Source organism: Haliaeetus albicilla, chromosome W (assembly GCF_947461875.1).
Source record: "Haliaeetus albicilla chromosome W, bHalAlb1.1, whole genome shotgun sequence".
Classification (NCBI taxonomy): Eukaryota; Metazoa; Chordata; class Aves; order Accipitriformes; family Accipitridae; genus Haliaeetus; species Haliaeetus albicilla.
The window spans coordinates 3324244-3338737 of NC_091515.1; the positions used below are offsets into that span (position 1 = coordinate 3324244).

The 14494-nt window shown below is 39.2% G+C and overlaps 1 protein-coding gene across 5 annotated transcripts in view; it reads left to right on the forward strand.

The window, feature by feature from the left end:
• The window catches only part of DYM (dymeclin), a 217518-nt gene that overhangs the window by 83677 nt on the left and 119347 nt on the right, over positions 1–14494 (forward strand). For all 5 annotated transcript variants that reach the window (XM_069775295.1, XM_069775299.1, XM_069775296.1 and 2 more), the window contains 3 exons: positions 2020–2202; positions 6500–6678; positions 12595–12720. In XM_069775295.1, the coding sequence (XP_069631396.1) occupies positions 2020–2202; positions 6500–6678; positions 12595–12720 (488 nt within the window). The remainder of the gene's footprint in view (positions 1–2019; positions 2203–6499; positions 6679–12594; positions 12721–14494) is intronic.

The following is a 14494-nucleotide window of genomic DNA, read 5'->3' on the forward strand; positions in this document are numbered from 1 at the left end:
CTGGCTTGAAATTCTGTAGGGCTAAGAGTACTTTAAATTCTTTTAATTGGTTATGCTATAGTTATGTTTTGCATTCAAATGGCTTACAGGTTTTTTTCTTTTATTCTTTGCACCTAGAATCTTGCAGACTAGAACATTGAAAACTAAACTTCCTTAATTTTTCTGTTTTCTTTAAGAAACTGTGCTATAATTAATTTTTTTATTTAGGCATTAATAAAAAAAGGAAATAAGAACTTTAGGGTCTTTTTAAAGTTAAGATTATTTCTTATTTTTGTGCTCTGTAATTCAAGACTTTGACCTATTAAATGAATGATTTGATGAAATGCTCGGTGTCTGCCATAAAATTTCAAGATACATTCAAAAAAATTAACTGCTAAACAGGCATTTGGGGACAAATATAATCCAATGTGATTGGGAGGGGCTGCTTCTTATCACCTGGGAATGTATCAGGAGCCCAGATGTGATAAAGGTAGAGGCCCAGTGACACTGAAGTTGTCGTGTCACCATAGCCATGGGGAGCGCAAGTTTTATCCTTGCAGTCTCATGAGCGGTGGCAAGGAAAAAGGCTTTATGGATCTGCTGGAGATGGCTGAGGGGAGTCTTCTAATCCTCCCCTGCTGCTCCTTCTTCCTTCCAGTCTTTAATCGCTATTTGGGCACGTAGTTGGTCAGCTTGGTTCACCAACACTGCTGTAATTAGGAACAGGAATTTCAAATGCAGTAGTTTAGTATTGGACTTAATTTTTTTAATGCGGTAAGGATTAAGTATGAAAATGACTCTGCATTTCAGGCTCAAACATCAAAGTTTAAACGGTATGATAATGAGAGTTTTAATGAGCAGCCTTCAGGTGCTTTATAGTGGCTTTAAACTTTATGCCTTAATACTGGAGCTGTATATGCACCACATGCATATACACCTAGGTAAAGGGGAGCATATGCTAACATGCATTTTTGTTGTAGTTCATGAGCAAAGAACTGAGAGTTGGTGTGGAACGATGAGCTATTTACATTTTTGTACCTAATAAATTTTTGCAGGTCTAAAATGAATGAAGTTTTGGTGCTTTGTTACGTGAGTATCTTTGACGCAGTTGTGAGACAACAAAAACTTGCTTGCCCAAGAGGAATGAATCAGTCTGTTTTTTTGACAGTATCAATAGTGATTTGTCACTTCAAACTTTTATTTCTTTTTAACTGGATTTTTAACTTCAAATTATTGTAAACAGTTGGTACTTCCATACCTTTACATCTTATGTACAATCTCTTAAAAAGGAATTTCAGAGCGGTGTAAGTACTTCCAACTGGAGTGCTTTTTGAAGTTATTTCATTTTCTGTAGGAATGCAAAAATAGGAGGCTGAGTTTAATAATACTTTAAAATTTAAATTTAAATTGCTCTTGATCTTGTCTTTTTTTTTCCAAGAAGTTTATTATTTGCTATTATGTTGTCTACCCACAATAATGAGCAATGATGATGATCTCTACAGGACTCTCACTATGGAGGTTCTAGTTTAAGCAGTATTAGTTTTTGTTACTGTGTTTTGCCTAAAATATGCTGACTATATTAAAAGTAGAATACATGAGAAAAATGCTGCATGATGGACCAAGTTGGTTTTATTAAAAAGGCAACAGACAAGCTCTTTTTCCTCCCTTAATATGTTAGCATTATCAGGATTGCTGAATCCTTCAGCTGGTATCTGCTCTGTGTTTAAGGTTCTTCCCTTCAAACATGCTTTTGTTTCACCTCTCCTAATTTCCTTTTCATATATTCATGTGACTTAATTTTCTTGAATTTCCAGTAATCTTTTAATTCCCACCACTCCATGCCCACTGCTGTGTTACTCCTGAAATTTTCATTTTGAGAAATCAAGTAGCCAGACCTTTCGTCTCATTGCACGGAGGTGAATTGTTTTTCCCTCTTCTCTCTACCTGTGTGTCAGATGATGTCTTTTCCTCTAGAGGAGCTTTGTTCATTAAAACGTGAACACACATAATAATTTTTTTTTTTTTGCCTTTTCTCTCTAGCTGGCCTGTGGACAGTCTTCACGCTAGGTGGGGTGGGGAGTAAAGCAACGCCACAGCTGGAGCAGTGCTCCCCTCTCGCGAACCAGAGTCTGCTGCTTCTGCTCGTCTTGGCTAATCTGACCGATGCTCCAGATATGCCGAATCCCTACAGGCAGGCTATTATGTCCTTCAAGAACACACAAGGTTTGTATCTGTTCGTACTTCTAAGCGTGAACTGATGAAAATGAAGTGTTAAGTTGCTGTGACTACTTGGAGGTTCTCTTTCCAAACTTTGTTTCCCCTCCAGCCAGCCGGTGGAAGAGCAGTAACAGTGCATTTTCCCCTGGGAGTTTTGAGGTGGAGTTCCTCAGCTGCTGGAACTTAATGGAAGGGGCAGAGGGAGAAGGATACTTTATCCTTCAGACTTGAGAAACTTTAGAAAGCTTCATAACTGCATAAAATATAAATAAAACTGACCTATAAGTAGTCGGTTATCCAAGAGTCTGCAGGAGTCCCCTAAAACTTTATAGCACTTGGGGAAATTCTGTTTAGCTGGAGTCATGTTCCTTAGAGCTAAGATAAGCAATTGAATTGCTAACTGGATTGATTTGCTAACTGTATTCTTGTACTGCAAATGTGAGGAGAAACCGGTTAATGTAAACACTTCTATGAGACTTGTATGTACAGAAAGTTTCAGAGTTGTTTTAGTGCTTGCCTGGTTTTTGAGAAGGCTGGTTGCAGTCTGTCTCTCGGGTAACTGCAGGTGCGATGCTGTACTGACTCAGTGCCCTGCTGCAGAGGGTCTTGCCTGGGACGCAGTAATGCCCTAACACAGCTTGGACTATCTAGATAGCTCAGCTTGCAGGTAGTGTGCTTCTCTTCATGTATACTTTATCCATACACTCAAATCTCTTCAAGTTTTAGCCATGGGGTTTTACCTTTCGTTGGCTTTATGCAGGCTGACAGCATGCACAGAGCTACTCAGCACAGCTCAGGTGCTGCACGATAACCTGTGGAGCCACATCAATACCTCCGAGTTATTCACTTTATTTGGGGGGGAGTTTTTATATTCCTTTAACCATTAAGTTTTTAGCAGGCTGAGCTCTAAATTCATTCACCGTTACCTAGGAAATTTGTTGGGGTTATGATGACAGAGGGTTGTTCTCATAAGAAGAATTCTTAGTCCTAACGTGCCCCTTTGATTTCTTGGATACTGTTTACAGGCAATTGAGATCAAATTCTTGATACAGTTCTTGTTTCGTTCTGGTTTTTAACCTGCAAACTTCTATGATTGTTTTATTTTGGTCCACTTTATTTCATGTCATCAGTAACTAGTAACGTATTTCATTGAAAACTGTTATACATGTATCATTATAAAATTTTAAAGAACTTATTCTATGTCAAAAGTGGCGAGAAGAGCAGTGTTTTCTCTAGATGTGTACGTTTATAGAATGATGTATTGTTTCCCACAGACTTATTTCCACTAGCAGCATTCATAAAACTGAGCTTAAATATGATTCCTGTCAACATTCTGAGGGGCTGGTGAGAGGAGAGTGATATGAAAAAGAAAGGCTGGTTACTGTCATCATGATCTATAGTATAAGACTATAAAATGAAAACTGGCTTTTTTGTTGAAGTAATTTATACAATTTAATTGGGATGAAACCAATAAAATTCAGGATAGTTTTCTTTATTCTAATAAAGATAATTCTAATATAATATTGTACAATTCTAATAATCTATAATTCTAATATTCTAATAAAATAATTGGGACAAAACTAATAAAATTCAGGTTAGTATTCATTATTCTACATGGTCTAGGATTTTTATTTTAGTTTAATTTTTCTGTTGGTCAGTTTAATGTTTTCTAGAATAATACAGGATATGCTGCTGTTGCTGATAAGTTTCTTTAATACTGTTTAGATTCTTTTTTTACCGGTTTTAAATATCCTTTAATAAAACAGGTTGTGAAGTGCTATAAATATAAGTGGAACGGTTTAAACATCCACAGAAGTGAAGCTTGAAAGTCAATGGACGCTCCTCAGCTAATGAACCGTGGCGTCAAGTTGCTGCTTAATAGAGCACGTTGAATTGATCTGGTTTTGCTGTCTGCTTCTAAATTTTCCCTAGTAAAGAGAAATTCTCGCCTGAAGAAGGATGGTTTTAAACCGATCGGTCCATAATCACGATCAGTGATTGAAGGGGGCGTGGGGGCCAGAAACGGTAGTTCAGAAAGGCCAGGTTTGGATCTCTCCTCTGCCTGTTGGTACATCATTTTGGGGAGAGGCAGGGTTTCCATCGCCCATGGGCTGCGTCTCGCCTCTGTGCGTGCGGCAGTGCCTCCCGACTCCTGCAGAAAGGAGAAGCGTTTGCTCCGGTGCCTCCTGCTGAGTTCAGCTGAATGGCTGGAGCCGTCACCCCTCGCCCAGGCCAAGAGAAGCAGCGGCTCCCCGGCACGCCGTCTCCGCCGGGCCCCCAGAAACCCGGTGGGAGCCAGGGCTCCTGTGGGGCTCCTGCAGGTCTTCCAAGGACTTTTTCTTTCCAAAGAGGGTGGAAATGTTGTTCAAAATAAGTGAACTACCACCACATTCTTCCATGCTGAAAGCTGTTTAGAAACTTTGCGAAGAATACGGGCTAAAACGAAAGGGGAAGGCGAGACATCCGCATCTCAGTGGGTGTAGGGAGTCTTTGTGTGATCAGTCCCTACCAGTATAGAGATTTCTCCAGAAGAATGGAAAAGTTTGGTAAGAAACCATGGGAGTATTCATTTAAGAGCCAAATTTGCGTTGGCTCACGGTTGCTGCCCATGGGCACACGCATGACGACACTGTTCTCACCGTTTTCTGTGGTGATGCAATCTATCATATCTGAGAAATCTTTCAGGGTTTGCGGAAAAAGAACGATTTGGATGAAATGCAATAGTTGCTGCCTATTATGCTGGCTATGGTAATACAGTTGGCTGTAAAACGCCTTGTAAAAATGCAGGTTTTGAAATTTGCATCGTTTTTTTCCTTTATTCTTCTGAGTCTTTTCTTCCTCTCCTTAAAATCCCTTCTGTCCACAAATCACTGTGCAGGAGTAGTAGTAGTGTTGTCATGCTGTTTTATACAGCAGAGCTTTCTTAACTTAATGCGTTTCTAATAAACGATAAACAATTCAGAGATCTGTAGTCTGTTATTGTGGGAACTAGGGAATTTTAGTTAAATTCTTCAACTTTGGACATCTTGTTTGTAGTAATACGGAAATTTTTAAGTCCAGACCTTTGATATACTTGAGTATCCAAACTGCTATTGTTCCCAGAATATCATCTTGCCATGAAATTGCTGTAATTTTTCCATATGCATAGCTTGTTTGTGTGCTCAGAAAAGATAGCCTTTGTATTCAGTTGCCAGGATGCTGAAATAAATCAGCCCAAAAAGGCAGACTCGTCCTACTTCACATATCATCAAAGAAGATGCATGTGTTTGTTGGATGTTTTTGAACAGAGCTGGACGGGAAAATACTTTATAGACATGTCTGTGAAGCTTTTTGAGAGTTGAGAAATGTACCTGCTCTGCACTGGAACAAAGCCTTGCACTCTCAAAGGTTTTTTTCTGTGAAGAAAGCAAAGGCAAAAATCTCTGACCTGGGGAGATCAGGAGGCTAAATAAGGACATGAGTCTGGCTTTCTGACATGAGTATGAGTGCATCGACTGTCACACTTGCTTTTTCCATTTCCACTGGAAATTCCTAGATGTTAGAGATCTGTGCTGATGGACGTTTTTGTTGAAACTGGTAAAGCTTCTTGTGAAAAGGTTCTGTGAACAGAAATCTGTTTTATTCTCACTTCCAGCTCTGGCATGGATTGTATCGTGAACATGAACAAACTGTTGTTACTTTGAGGGATGTTAGACTATATGATGTGGTGTTTTAAATCACTTCAATTAACCCACTAAACTCCCCACCACACACACATCTTTAAAGTCCTGACCACAACTATGTTTCCCTGAAAATATCCTGATAGTCTTGACCTATGTGCATATGCCCTTTTTGCCAAGAAAAGGATAGGAGATACTCCACCTTGATGCCAGCGACCTAAACCTGAAAGTTTAGGGTGCAGGGTTTGGAAATACATGAATCATCAGTGCATTGGTCCCAGAGAAGACACTGTAGCTGCCCTCCTTGCAGCAGCAGCTCCTGGGTTTGCCTTCCTTTCTGACAGTGGAAGCCATTTGGAAGAATAGAATAGCTTTATAAAGAAAGATGAGTGTCTTGTGCAGATACAGGGCTCATACTGGAGCTCATGTGGGAGGACCACCTCAGCTTTTTGGCACAACTGAAGCTTTTTGAGACCCTATTGAGGCTTATGATCATCGGTGATAAGAGTTACGGATGACTTTTGTTTCTTCCTTACTGTGGTGTCTGTATGAAATATTTCACTGAGAGAGTTTATAAAGTTAACAAATAGCTGGATGGTAAATGTATTTGTTAAGGATTGGGTTTTTTGATTTCTTTATTTCAGATAGCACTGCCTTTTCATCGTCAAATCCACACGCTTTCCAGATTAATTTTAACAGTTTATACACAGCTTTGTGTGAGCAGCAGAAATCGGATCAAGCGACTCTTCTTTTATATATGCTTCTGCATCAAAACGGCAACGTACGGACGTATGTGTTGGCACGAACGGACATAGAAAATCTTGTAAGTATTGCTCTGCTTGCCTTACACTCATCACAAAGGGGTGGTCCTGGAAGTTTGGGTGTCACCAGCTGCCAGTGTCCCCTGTTCTGTGGTGGGGGCAGTAGGTTCTGACTCACTTATTCACGAGTTCCAGCTCACTTACTGATTTTTATTATGTCATCTCAGGAATATGATGCTAAACATGTCACTGCAGTAAAAGATAGTACTGCTAAAGCTACCAGGCTGTCTTTGATTCCGTCTTTCTCAGTGCCCGCTCTGATCCAGGTCAAACCTGCTGACGTCTGGGCACAGTGTAAAGCAACTGGTAGCAGATATCGTACTATTCATTCTTTTCTTTTTCTTTTTTAGATATTCCAGCCAAAAAGTTACACAAGCTTACTGTGTGCATACAGGGATAATAGTTAACAAAATGAACTGTAACTTGACTAATATGCCAAATGTCTTACTGGGTTGACCTGAGGCTGAAACTCCTCAAGGAGCAGCTGACAGATTTTATAGAAATGCAACTATAGTGACGTTTTAACTGCTTTAAATGGGATTGTGGTTAATGGCCAATATAACAGACACCTGGTACGGTTTTTGTAGGTTATAAATTAGCTTATGCTCCCCACTACGTTTAGTAATGTCACAAACCACTTTAACAAATCTTACTTATTAAAAAGCATTCCTTTAATAAGATAATGGCTGTCTAGGGGAATTGGTAACGGAATAGAGAACCCTTTCCATTTTAATATTTGAAATCTTGCCAGATAATTAGATCCCTTGCCTGTTTGATGGCAGATATGGAATAAGTTTGGTCTCGGTCCAAGTTCTAGCAGATGTATTGCTAAAATCAGAGTTGATAGACACCACTCTTTGCAAACTTGGGTGAGATGGTTGATATTGAATTGATTCAAGACTGAACTCCTGTGTAGTCTGCTGCAGATTATCTAGGTGAGAGCTGAGTCATTTTGTGTGAATTCTGTGAACAAATGGTCATATTTAATTTTCTGGGCTGTTAGTATGTGATATGACATGTTTCATAGCTACTGGCCATATCGATTTACCTTTAGAGAAGTAAAGGTTAAGTGTGTGCATTGTTTTATAATTATAATGTCTGATATATTGTAAAACTTCCAGAAAAAGCATGAAGTGCATGTGTCAAAACAAATCCAGATGCAGGTACTCAGATGCTCTGCAATGTGGGATATTTTCATATATTATCACCTATCTTTCCTTCCCTCAAAAAGGAAAAAAAAAAAAAAAAATTCCCAAAATCACAGAAATAGTCAGCAACATTAAACAGTTTGTGGGAAAAGCTGAGAAAATTGAGAAAAGCATCACTGAAAAGTCAACAGCTTGTTTGATTTATTTTTTTTAATACCAAAATTTGAAACTGTCTGCTCTTATTTTGCTCTTCATTAACACTGTTGCTTTTTGTGATCCCTACTGACACATTACTGACATCTGTGTCCAATCCTCTTGTTTTTAGCAGGCTAGTAGGTAAGGATGAGCCACAGCCAACTGAGAAGAGCACTTTTAATTGCTTAGTAACACAGGCTGAGCCAGACACAGAAAGGATTGGGGGTGGGAGGGTTACTGGACGAAGAAATCATGATGTCCCAATTACAACCCTGCGGCAAAAAAGGCTAATTCAGTCTTGGGCTTGTAAACGAGACGAAGGGGCAGGAGTAATGGAGCTGGTTATTTCCTTCCCTATATGGCAACTGCAGGAGTGGTGCTAACACGCTACGTGCTATTCTGGTGGTGTACTACCATACTTCATGAAATATTTACAGGCTATTGAAAAATGGAGAGAGTGTAGAAAAACATTTTTTTTTTTTTTTTTTTGCTTTAAAATCAACAATAAAACTGTGAGAGGCTTAGAAAGTTAGCTCAGTTGGTCAGAAAAGAGCTTGAGAAGCATCAGGATGCGTACGTGCCTTTGCAAGGGGAAAGCCTTGAACAGAAAGGACTCTCCGCTTGCAGAGATGTGCTAAGAACTAAAGCCTGGAGGTTGAAGCCCACAACTTAGAGATATGGGAGCAAAACAGTTAAGGTAATTAATTCAGAGGCAAAACAGTGCTCTCTAGGGATAGCTTTGAATGAGGGTGGATGACTTTTTGGAGGAATATGGCCGAAGTCAGTGGCTTCTTCATACAGAGGCAGTTGGGTGAAGTATAGGGGTCTGTGCTATATGAGAGATCACGTCAGCAGTCAGCTGAGCGCTCATCTTAAACTTTTAGGCGGTTTGCAGGTTGTTCTGTTTCACTGCACTCAGTGCATCACATCTGTTGTGTTTTCCCCTATTTTAATTCTTTTTGGTTTTGGTGCCCAGGAAGCATCACTAGCAGATGGTCTGTGACATTTCCTAGGGGTTTTTAAAATGTCTTTGCTCTTTTGTAACTTTTGTTTAATTTATAAATTGATTCAGTGTGTTTTTCTTAACTGTTGTAATAGATAATGTCTCAGCTTGCTTCCTAATTTGTGTATGAATCTACCTCTGTCAGTTAGAGATAAATACCTTCATCTTCTGTTGTGCTTTATAATGCTTTATCATTAGTAGGGCCATGTATCTTTTTGTTCTTATAATAAGTCTGCTTGGTAGAATGAATAGGATGTTTGTGTATCTTCTGTACCTTACAACATGTGACTTTGTATAATTTTATAAAATAATTGCGTTGAATATCTGATGCTGTTAGAGACGTTCACATCTGGAATTTGCCTGTCTTACTGAAAGTGCTTGCAAGGATTCTCCAGGAAGTGGTGAGACTGGTGAAATAGGGGACAATTAAGCATAGTGTCGTGGTCTGTGGATGGGAGAACTTTGAGCCTTTTTCTGTTTGAAAGAGCAGTTGCCACCCATATTGCAGGTAAAAATACCAGTGTGAGATCTGCTTATAAGAAATAAGCTATTCCCATTGAATATGTTTGCTTTGGCTGCTGAGTTGACATTTTGTTGCTGCTCAGCATGACTGGACCGAAATAAGGTATATGATGATGTATTTATATCAACTGATGGTACAGCAGTATTTTTTCCTGTGGTATAAATTTGGTTTAAGCAGGTTACTCGTGTGGCTATGCAGTCTTGTATTTTGTTGTATATTAAAGACAAGCTATTTTAAAACTCTTTGCTGGGGAAACTGTTCCTGACCTTGGACTGAATATAGCACCTGCAATTTTCAGTGTCTGTTTTTACCTGCCCCTTGTTTTGGGGATTAAACATAACTTTTTAATGGTGGCTGTGTCTTGCCAGTTAAAAGCTGCTCCTGATGGAGGAGTGTTAGTAGTAGTCCAGCAATGATAGTTTAATGACTATGAATAAAAGGGCCAGCAATACAAAAAGAAGTGGTTATTGTCTTCTCAGTACGTGGCTGGACAATGCCATTGTGTAACAAGACGGCTATAAAAGTTTTAATGTATGTGTGTAACATAAAAGTGTAGAAATGCATTTTGGTTACAATTCTAGATAAATTTTAATATAATTAAAATTTAAATTTAATCTTAATCTTATATCCTAACTCTTTTTGATTGAAGTGGTGGCTTGTCAAATAGGTTTTGTTCTCAGAATGGTAATAGTTGTCCTAAAGATGTGTGTACGTCAGCAACCAGTATACAAAGGAAAAAGTGTTTGAAGGAGGAAGGGTTATAGACACTGTATGAATTGATTCAGTTTTCATCTGGAAATGGCAGGTAGAGGGAGTTCGGTTGCCGTTTGCCTCCTTGAGTTTGGTCTGGTATGTGTATGGAGAGAAGTCTGAAAGAGGAGTGGAAAGGAAAGCATGGCCGGGGGAGAGGAGGTGGGAAGAAGAGGTTTTGAAAGCTTGCAAGGTGTGTTTGGGACAGGAAGACTGAATGCGGTGAACTGGAGAGCCAAATCACTCTTCAGAGTAAGAGTGATTTCACTAGCTAGTATGAAATTTTAGTAAGAGCACTTTCACATATCAGCTCATACGGAAATATCTATAATGTCTTCATGTCAGAATCGAGGTACCCTTTTTAATGTAGTTTCTAGCAGCAGCACACTTTTAGGACTTGGAGCACTTAAGGAACACAAATGCGCTTTTTCAGCTACAGTTTGGCCTAATAGTAATGGGTGTTGACAGAGGAGATATGTTGGGCTGTTGTGAAGGAATATGTTTTGCCGGAGTGTTGTGTATGGTATTATTTAGCACTAACCAGGCTGCATCACAGTTACACTGAAGGAGTGCAAGGCATGTACTTTATAAGGCAGTATATTCAATTTTGAGTAGCTGTAAAAATTAACAGACACAGCTATTTGGAAGCTGTCTTAAAAACTAAGAAGTTGTTCCACTGGTTACCTTCAGAAAGGCTTCTGTTGTTCTCTCTGCAAAGTCAAGTTGTAAATGCAAATCTTCAGTAGTTTTACATTGCTTCCTGCTACATGCAGCTTATCGTAACGCTTGGACATGGAAATGACTTTGTGCTTATGCAGTGCAAAGCTACATGAGATATAAATATTGGAGGTGGAAATAATTTGAACAGCGGACTAATGCAGTGATGTTTGACTCCCTTTTCTCCCATCCAAGGAAAAGGACTAATGTTTTTTTGCTATATGCTATGTAGATATTCTAGTGAAAACCTGGTCTTTACTCTTAAGACCTATATTCACAAAACACAAAGACACTGACTCCAGTTTCAACTGGAGAGAGAGATTTGTGAAGGATCTGTTGAAATGGTAAAGGAAGGATGTTTGCAATGTGTAAATACTTTTTCTCTCTGCTTTTGTTGTGGTATTGTCTTGACCTTGGCCAAAGCATCCGTCAAAAGGTTTTGTGGCCTGCAGCATTTAGATCAATCTCATTGGTTTTAATAGAAACTGTTGTGTGTTTTAATATGTTCCAACTGTTTTGGGACTGGTTGATTGTGAGAGAACATTCTGGTAACTTCAGAGGCTTGTGAAGCACTCGGTGTCCTGGCCACTCACCAGAATAGGTTTCACATGATTCATCCTACTGCACTTGGCCTGTTTTGAAAAACAGAAAGTCTTTAGGTGTCTAGAAGCTTCTTGGAACAAATTCTGCACCTCATCCGCTATCTTGGAATTGAGAGTTTTCTCCAGTTCCTTTTTCCAGGGTATTTTGCGATTTAGGCCTATTTCTGCAGCCTGGGGAAGCCACGTTGTACTGAGCCAGTGGAAAGCTAATTTTCAGTTGGTAGAGAGACAACGTTTGCATCTGGATTAACTTTAGACTAGCATTCAGGTATGCTTGCTGTTGCAATGAAATCTCATTTTCATTATTATTGCAAGACTTTGGCTTAAGCTGTTCATCCTGGTGGAAATGTTGCAAGACCTTGGGCTGAACTCTCATCATAATGTCAGTTCTCTTTGGCTGCATATTATCTAGAATTGGAAAAACAGGCCTTTTCTAGTCTTAATCCAACCCAAACTGGTTCTTTTCTGGGATTATCTCCACACACCAAAATGGGATTTGAGTTTCAGGTCTTGAAATGCCTCTGTGCACCTCAGATCCAATATGCCTGGCTATGTTTGATGAGGACAGTCCTTTCAGACCAGGCTTGTGCTAGCACAAATGGTTAGAAACAATTGGTTTCCTGCTTGAACGTGTGAAAATCTTGTTTAACAATTTTATTTTCCCATAGTCTAGAGGGGAACTAAAGCTTTCAGAGTCTATGGTAACTGGTATGGCTGGAAATCTCATTTATTAGGAATTGAAATTCCATGTCTGACCACAAGAAAGAATTTGTTTAGACTCTCTTGTGGAGACAGAATAAAACAGATGGAAGGTGTTTGAACGCTGCACGTCACTATTTAGGGGTGGTTATTTCAAGAGGGAGGAATTGCTATGATATTGTTAAGGGCAGGGTGATACACAGGAGGTTTAGAGTCTCCTCTGTTTATTGTCTGAGGTATTTGAAAACTAAACTAATACGCACGTTTTTCCTTCCCTAAAGGTTCTGCCAATTCTTGAAATTCTCTATCATGTTGAAGAAAGGAATTCACACCATGTTTATATGGCTCTTATCATTTTGCTGATCCTTACAGAGGATGATGGCTTCAACCGATCCATTCATGAAGTGGTGAGTTGTTTTGGTAAATAATTCTTCAGGTCTAAAAATCGTTTAAATATTTATTTTTATAAAGATACATATGTATATCTCTTTCCTCAGCAGAGGCTGTGTTTGTCCAAATTTGATGGCATATACGTATTTCTTTTGTAAGGACTAGTAGCCTGAAGTTAGAAGAGTAATTTCAAAGATTTCCTGAGTGAACAAATGCGCTCGCTCTTGTAGAGGAGATGCTGCATATACCTCTTTTTCTGTCTTTTTTTGGTGCTTCCTGTTACAAATTAATGTAGTAATAGCCAGGCAGGCTGCCTCAAAGATGCTGAGTGTTTGCCATGGAAGTGGTGGGGCTAGAAGAGACAGAAAAACAGAAAACCTTTTTTATTTCTCTTGAAAAACTTCGCTTAACCAGTTTGATGCAGCTGAGAGGAGCTTTTAGTTGGAGGGGTTTTTTTCCAGGCTGAATGTTACTTCCTTACTTGGCATTTCTTTTTCTGTCTTTCTGCTAGATTAATATCTATTTTATGTTGTCCGTATAATATGATCCAAATTTTGACTAGCTTTGATGGGCCTTGACCATCTGTGCTGGAGAATACCTTGGATAATTATGTTCTAGTTTCCTAGCTTCTAAAGCTATGATAATGCAGAAGATGTCCGCACTGATTTGATTTAATTTTTTGTCTGGGACATGGAAACTCTCATTTGGGGTTATGTGAAATTAATGAAATGCAAAAAGCTGGAAGCAAGTTTCAAGGTATTGAAACAGAGCTCTTCTCCCAGGTAAATTTCCAGCCTGTTTTGGAGGGAACTGGCATTTTTTTCTTGATGCCAAGCAGTAGAGACTTACAGTATTTATTCTCTGAAATTTCAGATTATTTCCTATAGCTCTCTATGTAGAAAGCAAGAAGAGATGATGTTTATATGCAGTTTCCTGGGAGTACCTTTTAGGAAGCGGCTTTAAGGAGGAGCAGCTATAGTAACCATGCAGTTGACTGAAACAACATTTTCCTGAAGCTTTCTTCTGCCTCATCTTCGTGTGCCTTGAACCTATACATACGCACGTGCGTGTACATGTGTGATGTGTATTTTGGGGTTCCATATCACTAAGTCATTTAACTTCTCTCCTAAATTGAGCTTGTTTCAGGTTAGAGTACAGCAGACAAGGTTTCACTCCTTCCTCAGTCTCTTCCCCGTCATTCTTCATTCATTTTTAAGACTTTACACATGGTCTTTCAATAAATTCTTTACTGGATAAGTAAAAGTGGAAGATTTCCCTAAAATTGTTCATGAGGATCCAGCTGTGGAATGAAAACATAAATCAAGTTTTCTTGTCCAGTTTATTCTTGCCTTTGCAGCTAACCCTGCCAATATAGTTGTAGTGTTTTCTGTGCAATGTGGATATTAGTTTACTGCCTTCATTTTAATAAAAACAAACCCAAACCCCACCTTGTTCCTTTTACCCTGCACTGATTTTCTCAGTCCTGCCTTTGCTTCTTCCATCTTCTCCTCAATTTAATCTTTGATTTTAATTCAGACTTTCACTAACTGCTTCTTTCTTTTACTCTGCGGTTGCGTTTTCCCACTCCATAGTGTCTGGTGTGAAGCATCCATTCATTCAGAATGCTATGTGGCCAGAGTTTTGCTGGTTTTGCTTCTCAGCTAGATAATGAGGTGGCTGTAAAATGCCTGAGCCTACAGGCCTGTCTATGTCAACTTCTCCGGTCGGCCCTCCTGCAGAAAAAGCTGTGAAAGTGGAAACTTTTACCATCAAAAACCAATGGAGTGTTAT